Source organism: Cyclopterus lumpus, chromosome 7 (assembly GCF_009769545.1).
Source record: "Cyclopterus lumpus isolate fCycLum1 chromosome 7, fCycLum1.pri, whole genome shotgun sequence".
In the NCBI taxonomy this organism is placed as follows: domain Eukaryota; kingdom Metazoa; phylum Chordata; class Actinopteri; order Perciformes; family Cyclopteridae; genus Cyclopterus; species Cyclopterus lumpus.
Window position 1 is genome coordinate 18,604,906 of NC_046972.1, and position 13,074 is coordinate 18,617,979.

The window sequence follows — 13,074 nt, forward strand, 5'->3', positions numbered from 1 at the left end:
CGTGCGTGCGTGCGTGCGTGCGTGCGTGTTTGTGTTTAAGAGGTTGAAATCCGCGCCGGGTTTTCCGGGTGTAGATCTGGATTTGAATGTCCTCATGAAAGCAGAATTATGTAACTTTATTTGTAGGAAATAGTCACTTTTACCAAGTCCCACACGGCAGCTTTACGGACAAACCGGCGATGACGAGCGGAAGGCATCTTGCGTGTGGGAACGTGACGCGTCCAGGGCTCCGGGAGCGCGCACGCAACCCCTCAAGTAATGGTCTGTTTACGTCCAATCTGTGGAGTCTCTGTTGCTGTGACCTGCTGCAGTTTAGTCAACGAAATGTTCTAGCTGGATAAAACTCGTGCCAGGGATGATATGATATTATTTTGGGGGCATTCTAGACGTAAATGTCTTCGAGCAGGCGGCGCACAGCGTGACCCATCAAAGGTCATCATGGATTAGCTGTAGTTCAGTTATTTTCTCCAGACAGTGTGACTGACAGCAGGAACTGGGACAAGGGACTTTGGTGCTACTAGCGTTAGCTAGCAACGCAACTTAGCTAGAGGTGTTGAATCGGCTTTACAGCTGCGACAGGTATTATACACATTCTTGACAAGTTCTCCTGTGTGTGTCGCTTCGTATGTTGTCTCCCACCGGCCATCGGCTCACTTTATATGCCTGTGTTTTCCTAGTTGTTGTCTAGCGTTGGCGTTAGCCCTCAGCTGTCGCTGGCTGCTGCTTGCTAATGTGTAGCTATAGTAATTGCCTCCCAGTGGTGGAAAAAGTATTCAAATCTTTTAACGGTAAGTTGCATTAGCAAAACCACAATGCCGAATTACTCAATTCAAAGTTAAAGTCCTGCATTCAAAAATGTAAGTAAAGTAACAGTCCATTTTTGTTGTTGCATAAAAACAAGTATGTGTGTACGTTTTAAATTGAAAGACCTGTTATTGAAATAGTTTGTATTAGTTTTCGATATGATTTGTAAGACAAATCTTATTCTGCTGACTACAGCGATCAGAAAAATTTCATAAATTGCGATAATGTTTAATGTTATCCTCTAAAATGAATTGGAAATACTAAAATTAAGCATAAACTTCAATACTGCAAAATAGTACTGAAGTTCAGTACTTGAATATACTTTACATCTTTGTTTCTCGGACTTTCTAACTTGTCACACCTAAAAATAGCCATGGTTTCTGTCCGCATGCAACACAAGCTTGAATCCCTCCCATTATACACCCATTTAATGCATTATACACCCATTTAATGCACACATCTAGAAAGGATGGCAAATACCTTAAGTGCTGCATGTTCAAACTATAAAGTGAAGGGTGACTATGATAATAACAATTTAAAAACTGTTGTGATTCTCAACAAAATGTATCTTTCCATTTTAGATTCCTGGAGTAGTTTGAGATCCTTGAGAGATTCTCCAGGCAGCATGGCTCCCAAAGACATCATGACCAACTCCCATGCCAAATCCATCCTCAATGCCATGAACTCGCTTCGCAAGAGCAACACACTCTGTGATATCACTCTGAGGGTGGAGAACACCGATTTTCCCGCTCACCGGATTGTCTTGGCCGCCTGCAGCGACTACTTCTGTGCCATGTTCACCAGTGAGGTAATACTAAAACAGTTTTGAGTGCTTAGTAATATGTTGAATTGTTACTATTATTTACCTCTCCATGGAATGTTACATGAAATTTGATCAAATTCAAGAGTAGAACAATATATGTTCTCAGGCATGGAAAAGGTACAAATGGTTGAAAATGATCTATTTACTATTCACTCTTCTTTTCTTTTTTTTCCAAGTCCATTTTTTTTTTTTGTCCATTATCACAAATCACAACATGTGCCTCAAGAGCTGTACAATCAGTCCAGCATACGGAATCCTCTGTCCCTAGACTCTTGATTTCCCCATAAAGAACTTTAACAAGGACAAAATGTTATAAGCCCCAGGAAGAGCAACTGAGGAGATAGATAGTAAACGCATATGAAGAATAAGGCAGTGTTTTTTCTTTTACGACGCAGTTAACGAGAGAATTATAGATAATACCCAATGCAGATCCCTAATCCCTAAATGAGATGTTTATTGTCATTGTCTCTGTCTCTGTGGCTCTGCAGCTTGCAGAGAAGGGGAAATCTTTTGTGGACATTCAGGGGCTCACTGCAGCGACTATGGATATCTTGTTGGACTTTGTGTACACAGAGACTGTACTAGTCACAGTGGAGAATGTACAAGAACTGCTCCCTGCAGCATGCTTACTGCAGCTCAAAGGTAGGTTGAGAAGTTCCGGCTGTACCTTTTATTTGAGAAGTGTTTGCCTAAGCCAGCTGATATCGTTATGAGTATAGGCAGAGGGTATCTGCAGATCTGCAAGAATTTCAGTTTCCCCAAATAAAAAGTCTTAGAAGGTATTAAAAAGTAAAAAATATGAATTTGCCAAAGTCATAAATATTGTATCTTGCCTGCTGTACAGTATCGTTAGTTATAAAATGGTTTTGCATTTGATTGCGGGCTTTTGAGAGATGCTCTTCACCTTTTTAAACTAAAAGTTTTTTTTTTTAAAAAGGTTGTTAAATCTTTGTTAGTGGAGTTTCAGTCTGCACCATCAGACCTGTAGCAAACCAGGGAGTTCATTGTCAAATATGACCTTTTTAGCAAAAACTTAAATTAATTAATCATTTAAAATTGGTCGATTCTTCTATCCATTTTAGAAGTATTAAAAAGGGGGTGTAATAAATTATTCTCGCCACTTGTAACGGGTAATAAATTGCATCTACGTGTTATTTTAAAAGGTCTCAAAAAGTCTGACATTTAATTAAGTTAATCCTACAGAATCCCACTTTTGAAATGAAACGTCCTCGGCATTTCCAAATTAAGAGTTGTTGAATGACATTAGAATCTTGTCTATCAAGATTTGGCTGAATATGAATGTGCGTGCGTTCATTCACACGTATACATATGTGTCTTTGTTTTCCTCAGGGGTGAAAAGAGCATGCTGTGACTTTTTGGAGAGTCAGCTTGATCCCACCAACTGCCTGGGTATTCGTGACTTTGCCGAAACTCACAATTGCCTCGACCTGATGCAGGCAGCCGAGCTCTTTTCCCAGAAGCATTTCTCTGAGGTGGTTCAGCATGAGGAGTACATGCTGCTCAGCCAGGCAGAAGTTGAAAAGCTCACAAAATGTGATGAAATCCAGGTATGAAAACCGGATGTTGTGAGGTTTTAAACCGTATCGTCAGTTGTACCGTCTGTGGTCACTGAGAACTATGAAAACTATATGTTATTTGAAATACCTGACTCCACAATGACACATGCAGTAACGTGCCTGAAAAGCAACTTGACTCAAATTGTTTAGTGTTGACTGACTTTCACAGCTTTCGTATTGTGTTTCAAACGGTGTGAAAAGAGAAAAGCAAGCGCCAACCTGCTGTAATCTCAGCCCCTCCCACCTCTTCTTAATTCCATTCACTTTTGTGGATTGAGCTGACAAAGAAATTGCAGTGAAGGAAAAACTGATTTAAGTTTGCCCTTGTACTCAGGAAATTTCTGTTTCTAACCACATACCTTGCTTTGTGAGGACATAGTTATTATCATACAAGTGACACACTTTACCACAAATCATACACTTTACCCCTTTGCTGCAGTAATCCTGTAAATGTCCCCACTGCGGGACTAATAAAGGATTATCCTAATTTATTTCATCTTAGCTTTTGATTTATAGATCATCGCATCTCTCTAATTGACATTTGTGTTAAAACTAGACCAAACATGTAAATCACTGTCACGAATAATTTTCCCTCCGTAAAACCTTTATGTTGTCTTCCTCGTGTGAGAAACTCATGGCTTGTTTCACCTCCAGCAGACGGCATCGTTGCACGTTGTGCCTTTGCAATGACACAAATAATTGCAATTGCTGATCAATCAATGATAAGAGTGGTTGTGAGTGTGGATGATTTACGTGCTTAAACGTAGCTGTAACTCCTCTAACTGTATGTGCCGTCTGTTTGTAGGTGGACTCGGAGGAGCCGGTCTTTGAAGCCGTGTTAAACTGGGTCAAACACAACCGAAAAGAGCGAGAGCCCTACCTGCCAGACTTGCTCCAGTTCGTTCGAATGCCGCTCCTGACCCCCCGCTACATTACAGATGTCATCGATGCCGAGGTGAGCCAGGCGACGCACATTGTTGTTGTGTAATCATACGGCCAGCTTGGATTATGTGTTGGAAGTGTTTATCACAGTTACCACCATAATTATGCAAGTTTTGACATGTTGTAGCCCCTCATTCGGTGTAGCCTGCCATGTCGAGACCTTGTTGATGAAGCCAAGAAATTCCACTTAAGACCGGAGCTGAGGAGTGAGATGCAGGGCCCACGCACACAAACTAGATTAGGTGGGAATCCTTTTTTAGTAGCAATTTGGCTATAAGATTGTTTTCTATGTAACCGCTCTGTAATGGACAGTGATGGTAAACGTGATTTATGGGTCCTTTCAGGTGCCAAAGAAGTCCTGTTGGTTATCGGGGGGTTTGGCAGCCAGCAATCGCCAATAGACATAGTTGAGAAATATGATCCGAAAACACAGGAATGGAGCTCCCTTCCTGTAAGTATTGAATATTTCAAAGAGAGCACTGTAATGTTTTTCATCCCAGCGAGTTTGGCTAATACAGACCGGTGTGTCTTGAGTAGAACATTGCAAGGAAAAGGCGTTACGTCGCCACGGTGTCTCTCCACGACCGGGTGTATGTGATCGGAGGCTACGATGGCCGGTCGAGGCTCAGCTCCGTGGAGTGCCTGGACTACACGGCGGACGAGGACGGCGTTTGGTACACCGTCGCCACCATGAATGTGCGGCGTGGCCTCGCTGGAGCCACGACACTCGGAGGTGAGCGTGCTTCTGTATGACTCGCACCTTCAGCGATGCTTCCTGCCTGCGAATGATTTCTTATCTCTCAGAAAGGTACATCATATCTTGTTTGTATCTTGCTCGACTCATGACAGACATGATCTATGTTGCTGGTGGCTTCGATGGCAGCCGGCGTCACACCAGCATGGAGCGATACGACCCTAACATTGACCAGTGGAGCATGCTGGGAGATATGCAGACAGCAAGAGAAGGAGCTGGTCTAGTGGTGGCGAGTGGACTTATATACTGTCTAGGTACGTATTTTGTCTTTTTTATTTATTTATTGTTTATTTAATAAGGGACAGTGCACATTAATATAAACATTTCTGTAAATGTGCCAGAGTTAGCCAAGAGGCTATTTTTCATCTGTAGTTCAAAACCCAAATAAATGTAATTCACTTTCGCATAAGACAAAGAAAATCAGATAATACTAACAAATGAGAAGTGGGAATATTTGGCCCTTTTGCGTCAATAGACGTGTCGTTTTACACTCCCCTTGTATTTCCTCATAGGTGGATATGATGGATTAAATATCCTGAATTCAGTGGAGCGGTATGACCCGCACACGGGCCACTGGACAAGTGTTACACCTATGGCCACCAAGCGGTCAGGTAGGTAAGCAAACAGAATGCAGCCAAATATTCCATCTTACTGTGTGTGTTGCTTTTTATCTGAGACCTTCCGACTGCTTTCAGGCGCTGGTGTGGCTTTACTCAACGACCACATCTACGTCGTGGGAGGGTTTGATGGTGTTTCACACCTCGACTCCGTCGAGGTCTACAACATCAGGACAGACTATTGGACCACTGTAGCCAGTATGTCGACGCCTCGATGTTACGTCGGTGCAACCGTCCTCAGAGGACGTCTCTACGCCGTCGCCGGGTAAGAAAGAATGTCCCTTCTTTCTGTGACGGTGGGTTTTAATGTTTTCAAGTTAATCTCAGTAGGAAACTTCAATGCTTCAGGAATGTTGAGAGACTTCTTGGTCATCATTCCTCCTCTCCCTGAATGATATCCTCGTAGCAACATGACTGATATCCTCGTAGCAACATGACTGCACGATAGTTTAACCAAAGCTAATGGGAAGCCAAATCAAGTGCAACTTTATTGCTGGTATTTTGCCACGGCAATTCAACTGGCAGGAGGATCTTTACACCACGGCGGGGCAACGCGGTCCAGGGAGAACACACAACAAGGGAAAACGATTGAACCAGGCTCAACTCTTAGCATCATCAGGCGGTGATGCAATTTGTGCTCATCGGGGGTTGCGGATTGATTGATAACGGGTCGGGTGTGTGCCGGTAATAAAGAAATGCTGACCTGGCAAGTCATAGCATTGGCCAATCAAATACATGCAAGAGCACATTCCTGGTAGATTACTTCGTAGCGTAAATGCCTTCATCAAATCTGCAAATGTAGCTGTCTCTTCACAGCGCAGAACAGATCATGTGATTTTTTTTTCTTTTCTTTTTTTTTCTTTTTACTGTTTACACTGAAAATAAAAAACAGATTGGAGTCCCGTGTATAAGAAGAAGAAATTAAATAAAATTGATTTTGGCCACTTTTCGTAGCATAAGTAACCCTGCACAGTATTTCTCATTGAGCTGCGGTGAGCGGGTACTAGCAAAAATAGGCAATTTGGAAGAGCCTCACTTGATTTGTCTTCAGATACACTTTTGAATATATTTCTGCACTTTAGGATTTTGTCCCATATCACTTTAGAAATGGATCTCTTAATGGATTAGTAATAAGATAATAGATAATGAGTATTATCAACGGGAGAAATTATTACAGCAAGCAAAACCTGTTTCAGTGTCCAAATGAGCACTTCATTATTGTTTCAAGACAGATTTAATAACATTGTGAACCTCTCCCTTAAGATGTTTAAAACTGAAATTAGTTGCAACTGTATTCCAACACTTTTCTCTTGTTATCCGATAACTCATAAAGTTTATCTGGATACCTGCGGCGCTGCTTTATCGCGGTTAAAAACTCTCCGTTCATCTCCGTTTGTCTCGCATCTCTCTGCCTCCAGATACGATGGGAACTCTCTCCTCAGCAGCATTGAATGTTACGACCCGGTCATCGATTTCTGGGAGGTCGTCACTTCGATGGCGACGCAGCGGTGCGACGCCGGCGTCTGTGTTCTACGAGAAAAGTGATCTTTGCCAAGAACCACAAGAGGAAAAGCAGACGGGAGGACAGGCAGCTAGACTTTGCTAAAATACCACTAAAACAGAGCCAAACAAAGGAAGACGTTTGTTTGCTAGTATGCAAATGGTTACTCTCAACAACGAAAAAGAATCGGTGCAGCAGTTTTGGCTGCCTTATCTGATGGATGGTCAACCCTTCGACAGTCGGACTGTGCAACAGCAGAGGTAGAGGTCACCTCCAAAAGAGGCCTCCGAAGAGCCCATCACCACCTGCATGACCCTTCGGTGGTACTTGTTGCTGTCGTTACCTGTGAGATTATTTTTTCAGTTTGTCTTCAAAGTGCAATATATTTCTACTCATCGTAAAAACAGAAAAAGATGGAGTTAATTTATACTCCGGTTGCTGCTATATGCCTTATGACTTTGGCCTACATCAAACAGTGGACATCCGTGTTGCCTCCCATTTGACTTTGATCACAGTGACAGGTCATTGGCTTATTATCGAGTGTACCCATTTGGCATTTGCGAGGTCATTAATGGGGTCAGTAATTCAACCCTTTTTGTAATTCCTTCTGTAAACAGTGCTTTTAGATTTCATACAGAAGGTTTAATACTTATTGTTGCTCTCAAAATATACATTTAGAGATCAATATTGTTTTAGAAAATGACTGAATTGTACCAGTTGACTTTGATTATTTTGTCCCTAAAAAGAAAAATGTAATAAATATGAGGTGCATGTGATTTCTATTTTAATTTGTTTTCTTCCTGCACTTATAAATCTGGGAATGTACACGAAGGACACAAAGTCCTCACATCATTGTTGCCTGGGAAGTGAATAAACGCACTGAGAACTGGCCCGTTTCATCTTCTCGGTCTGTAAACTCCTGATAAGTGATGCAGAGAGACAAAACGCTGCATGTTCGCTTCACACGTCGTCAAGCTGAGTCAGCTTGACGACGTGCCACTCGAAGCAGCAGATTCAACAAACTAAAACAAGGTAGACATTTCCATTTTATCCCCGTGCAACTTTAATGTGTCCATTTTAGGAAACTAAAAAAACCTGGCACCCGATTACTAATTAGCCTTCGTACGATGGCTGTTTGACACCATGAGGTTGATATTTGTGGCTCAACTATTGAAATGAAATGCAATGAAACATGAATGTTCCTTTCAGAATAAACCCAAATGACATTTGTGATCCTCAGACGTTGCATCCAGCACAGCAGGTCAAAAGTTTTAATTTGTCAAACACTTTTTGTGCTTCCTTTTTTTTTTTTTTTAGGCATTATGTTTTTTGGGTCGTATGCCTGATTCTCATGACTGATATCTCAGGAACACCTTCTTTAGGGAATCCCATCTGGTTAAAAACATCCACTTTGACTCTGAAGGTGAACTGATTAGAATTTAGTGGTCAAAGTCACTGTGACCTCACCTCCATCCTTTTCCGGTGAACGCGACATCTCACGCCTGGATTCCACAAGCTCGTCGGTATGTGCACTGAACTAACAATGCTGCTGAAATATTTCACCATGGAGAAGAGTTACCTCAGTTTTTATCAAGGTGAAGTTTTGTCTGATACTTTTCCTAAAGACACCATGTGAATAATGATTAAACAAACAGAAGTTTAGTCTGTCTCTGTTGATCAAAGGAAAAAATAAGATTTAATAGGAAGGAAGTTTACACGTTCACCAAATAATAAACACATTTCACCATCTTCTGTACTTATATGTAACATTTTTAAGATTAAAGGATGATAATATACAGATATCTGTATATAACCTATTTTGCTAACTTCTAACTGAAAAACCTGCATGATTTTATAGGTGGAAAATAACTAATTACATCTACTTGAGTGTAATTTGAGGTATTAACATTTAATAATACTTAATATTTCTACTTGGCCACATTTATTTGACAGCTAGAGTTACTTGTTACCCATCAAGATTAAACCTATCATCTGGTAGAATGCTGCACTGTTTGTGGACCTTAGATTAGTCATTAGTCCCACTTCAACTGCTACAACATTAAAATCCATCAGTAATAACCTATTTTCAAACGAAACCAATTAAATTCATTTTCACAATTACATTTCCAGAGCTTCATGTCTCCCACAAAATCTGAATAAAAAAATATAAGTTATAAGTTAATGAACTTTACAAAATCAAAATGGCACAACTATCCCTATTTGTAATCATATGTCCACCAGATTATTTTAGGTTTCTGTTACGTTCTGAAATCATCATATGCATCATTTCCCACCTCACAGCACACTTTATGCCAGAGGACTGTCAAAGTCCTCCCGCCTCCCTCTCTCCTCGAGCTGAAGAAACACACCGTCTGCAGTATCAGGAGCAGCGCTGGTCGGTGGAGCCACGGCACTGGTCCCAGATCAGTGCAGAGGAAGGTCTTGGCCTGTTTGGAGCCTTGCAGACAGACAAATAAACTCAGTAAACATGGTGAGATAAATGGTTTTGAAATATGTATCTCACTTTTCTGCAGCGGTTTTTACCTTCTTTATCTGTGCTGGACACAAGTTGTATCCAGAACCTCACCAAACCTCTGGCAGCATGGATCACATTAATATGGCAGTTTGTGTTAATATACAAATAGGTTCTCAAGTGTAAAGGCTCAAATTATTATGTATATGTCTAAAACTGCGGGTGTTGATAGTTTAATGAGTCACTCAGCCAAAGCTTCATCCTCAGACCCTCCAGAAGAGCCTCTTTTTGTATATATTGAAGTTCATATTTCAAACTTGAATTTACACTTGTGTCTTACAAATATGACTCAACATACGTGTTCCCATTCTGTATTAAAATGTTTTACTCTTAACAAATGTAAAAACAGCACAAATTCATAATGTATTGGATCATCAGACCGTTTTGCATTTTTGTACACTGAGCTGATGAATATGTAAGTAAGAAAAGGCCATAACTGTGTAAAGTCCATAACCAACTATAATAAACATCTAAAATTAATTTATTACTAGTATCTGAATTTCATTAATCTATTTTTCTTAACCTGAATTTTTACAAAACTTTAACACAAATATTTAAGTTTTCTTCTCGGCCAGTAGGTTGACATTGTTTTCATTTATTAAAAAGCCTTCACAACTTTGATTTGATTTGAATTGATTTGCATTAAATTTACCTCAATATTCATTCGTGGTGCCAAGAGAATCCTAAAGACTTTGGTTGTCCTGTACCTTTTCCTCTAGCGCCATCATCAGGTCAAAATGTAAATGTATTTAATATGTCAATGACTAAATACCTGCAAAACTAATGGCATTCCCATCAACCTCAGCTGTACTTTGCAATTGATCTTATTAAACTTTATGAATGAAAACTTTCTTTTCAGATGAAGTAAGAATTGGAAAGTACAACAAGCTTTTCCACACCGAGCAGCTGATCTCTGGAAAGGAGGATGCAGCCAACAATTACGCTCGAGGCCATTACACCATCGGGAAAGAGATCATTGACGGAGTCATGGAGCGTGTTAGTAAAATGGTCCATAATACCTATGAAGCTCATACATTAGCTAACATGTCACCTTTCTGCATCACATTAAGCAACATTTTGCTCATTACACGCATCACTTGCAGAGAGGTAGATGAGAAGATCCACTCTCACGGTCCAGACTGGAAACAGCTAGCATGCCAGGCTAGTCATTTCCAGTCCAGTGCTAAGCTAAACTAAGCTAAGCTGCTGTAGCTTAATATCTATTTGACAAATGTGAGTGGTATCTATCAATCTTCTCATTTAACTCTCTGCAAGAACAAGTGCTTTTTGCAAAATTATTACTTTAACAGTCTGTCGTGTCCTTTTCTCTTCCCTCAGTCAGACCAGTGCACCGGCCTTCAGGGCTTCCTGGTCTTCCACAGCTTCGGCGGTGGCTCTGGTTTCACCTCTCTGCTGATGGAGTGTCTGTCTGTCAACTACGGCAAGAAGCTGGAGTTCTCCATCTACCCAGCTCCCCAGGTTTCCACCGCTGTGGTGGAGCCCTACAAAGCCATCCTGACCACCCACACCACTCTGGAGCACTCTGACTGTGCCTTCATGGTCGAGAACGAAGGCCATCTTCGATATCTGTCGTCGCAACATGGACATTGAGAGTCCTAGTTATGTTAACTTTAACAGATTGATCGGTCAGATTGTTTCCTCTATCGCTGCCTCCCTTCGTTTTGATGGAGACCTCAATGTCGAACTGATGGAGTTCCAGACCAAACTGGTCCCGTTTCCACGTATCCACTTCCGTCTGGTCACCTACTCGCCCCTTATCTCAGCTGAGAGGGCGTACCACGAGCAGCTGACTGACCGAGATCACCAACGCCTGATTTGAGCCAACCAACCAATCAGATGGTCAAGTGTGACCCTCGTCACGGCAAGTACATGGCGAGGTAATGTCGTCCCCAAGGAAGTAAACGCTGCCATCCCAGATAGAAAAACCAAGGAAGTGCCGCTTGACATTTTTCATCTTTCTGATCATTCTCTTCGTCTCAACAGGTTGGCATCAACTACCAGCCGCCCACTGTAGTTCCTGGTGGAGACCTGGCCAAGGTCCAGAGGGCTGTGTGCATGCTGAGCAACACCACTGCTATTGCAGAGGCCTGGGCTCGACTTGACCACAATTTTGATCTGATGTACGCTAAGCGTGCCTTTGTTCACTGGTATGTGGGTGAAGGTATGGAGGAGGGAGAGTTCTCTGAGGCCAGAGAGGACATGGCAGCTCTGGAGAAGGATTATGAGGAGGTTGGAGCTGAATAAGCCCCGATTCTGAAAATGACGACGAAGGCCAAGAATACCGAACCTTGTGAGGCTGTGACGGATACTTTATCCTGTACTGATGCGATAACGATTTCATATCTATTCTGTGTATCTTCTAAACTGGAGTTAATCAAATTATCTTTCTCACTGTCATTTATTTTTAACATCAGATTGAGATTAAGAAGACAGACTGCTAAATGTTGAATTGTGCTTTGAAATAAAGTGTGTGGTGAAACTTGTTGGGGATGCAGGATGTTACAGTTGTTAAAGACGACACTCGGTCACCACCACGACCCCATTACAAATCCATTCGGTGAACACAAGTCTGAAAGGTGAGTATATTCAGTGGAAGAAATATAAAATTAATACTTCATCTAAGAAATACATTTGAGCTTAGCTTAGCTTGAAGAACCGCAGGTAACACATGTCTACACAACGTTGAGGATGACAGGTCTTGATGGAGGATACCAAGGTGACAAACTACTTTAGTATACATTTGATGTACTTGTGCTTTACTTGAGCAAATCCATTTTATGCTACTTTATACTTCTACTCCACTACATTTCAGAGGAAAATATACTTTTTACTTCCCTACATTTATAATACTATAAAGTTACTAGTTACTTTTTAGATTCAAATTTTACATAAAAATGATCTGATCATTTATTAAATATGATGCCCAACAGTATGTGAAGTAGTCCAAATTAGCTAAGTTACAACATTAAAGTACCAATTACATATTAATTAATGAATAATACAACAATAACACTGGCAGAGGCTGTTCTGCATGTTGAGTACTTTTACTTTGTACATTATGTTGCTAAAAAATATATAACTTAAGTCAAATTTAGGAAAGGAGGAATTTTACTTGCAGTTATGTATTTGTATTGTGTGATATTGCTACTTTTACTTAAGTAGGCCATTTGATACATTATATACATTACATATTTACTAAAATGACGAGCTTTCGGTTCCAAGTCTCCCATACGTAGTTTTATGACCCTGAACTATATCAAAATATACCAGTTTTATTTTCCATGACATCAGCTGACGGAGAGCCTTGTGGTTGTGCAGCAGCAGATGTTATAGAACCAAGAGAAGCATCCAATCAAACTGCACAGACGGCCTATTTAAACAACGAGTCCCGGCAGCCGTGAAGGTGTCACCTGAACGTATTCATCCGCGTGTAAAGTGTAAACAGTAGACGTTCTACAAAGAAGAGACTTGTTTTACATATTATAATGTACTATTCCTTAAC

The 13,074-nt window shown here is 41.0% G+C and overlaps 2 protein-coding genes across 6 annotated transcripts; both read left to right on the top strand.

The window, feature by feature from the left end:
* Nucleotides 1-5: 5 nt before the first annotated feature.
* Nucleotides 6-7,907, top strand: LOC117733086 (kelch-like protein 12). 5 transcript variants are annotated; one of them, XM_034536446.1, is made up of 12 exons: nt 6-579; nt 1,386-1,612; nt 2,116-2,269; nt 2,978-3,195; nt 4,010-4,159; nt 4,274-4,388; nt 4,491-4,597; nt 4,684-4,879; nt 4,996-5,154; nt 5,413-5,511; nt 5,596-5,782; nt 6,936-7,907. In XM_034536446.1, exons 2-12 carry the CDS (start codon nt 1,430-1,432, stop codon nt 7,060-7,062), a joined length of 1,695 nt encoding a protein of 564 aa, XP_034392337.1. In that variant the 5' UTR covers nt 6-579; nt 1,386-1,429; the 3' UTR covers nt 7,063-7,907. The 5 variants fall into 5 exon arrangements, with proteins under 5 accessions (XP_034392337.1, XP_034392334.1, XP_034392335.1 ...); XM_034536443.1 differs by having other exon boundaries at nt 6-261; XM_034536444.1 differs by having other exon boundaries at nt 6-255.
* A 462-nt stretch (nt 7,908-8,369) lies between these two features.
* Nucleotides 8,370-11,866, top strand: tuba5 (tubulin alpha 5). Its single transcript, XM_034537809.1, is given in 9 exon segments — nt 8,370-8,441; nt 9,320-9,509; nt 10,411-10,559; nt 10,890-11,123; nt 11,125-11,385; nt 11,388-11,443; nt 11,445-11,505; nt 11,556-11,813; nt 11,816-11,866. Coding segments are annotated over 9 exon segments (1,332 nt in total).
* The last annotated feature ends 1,208 nt before the right edge of the window (nt 11,867-13,074 follow it).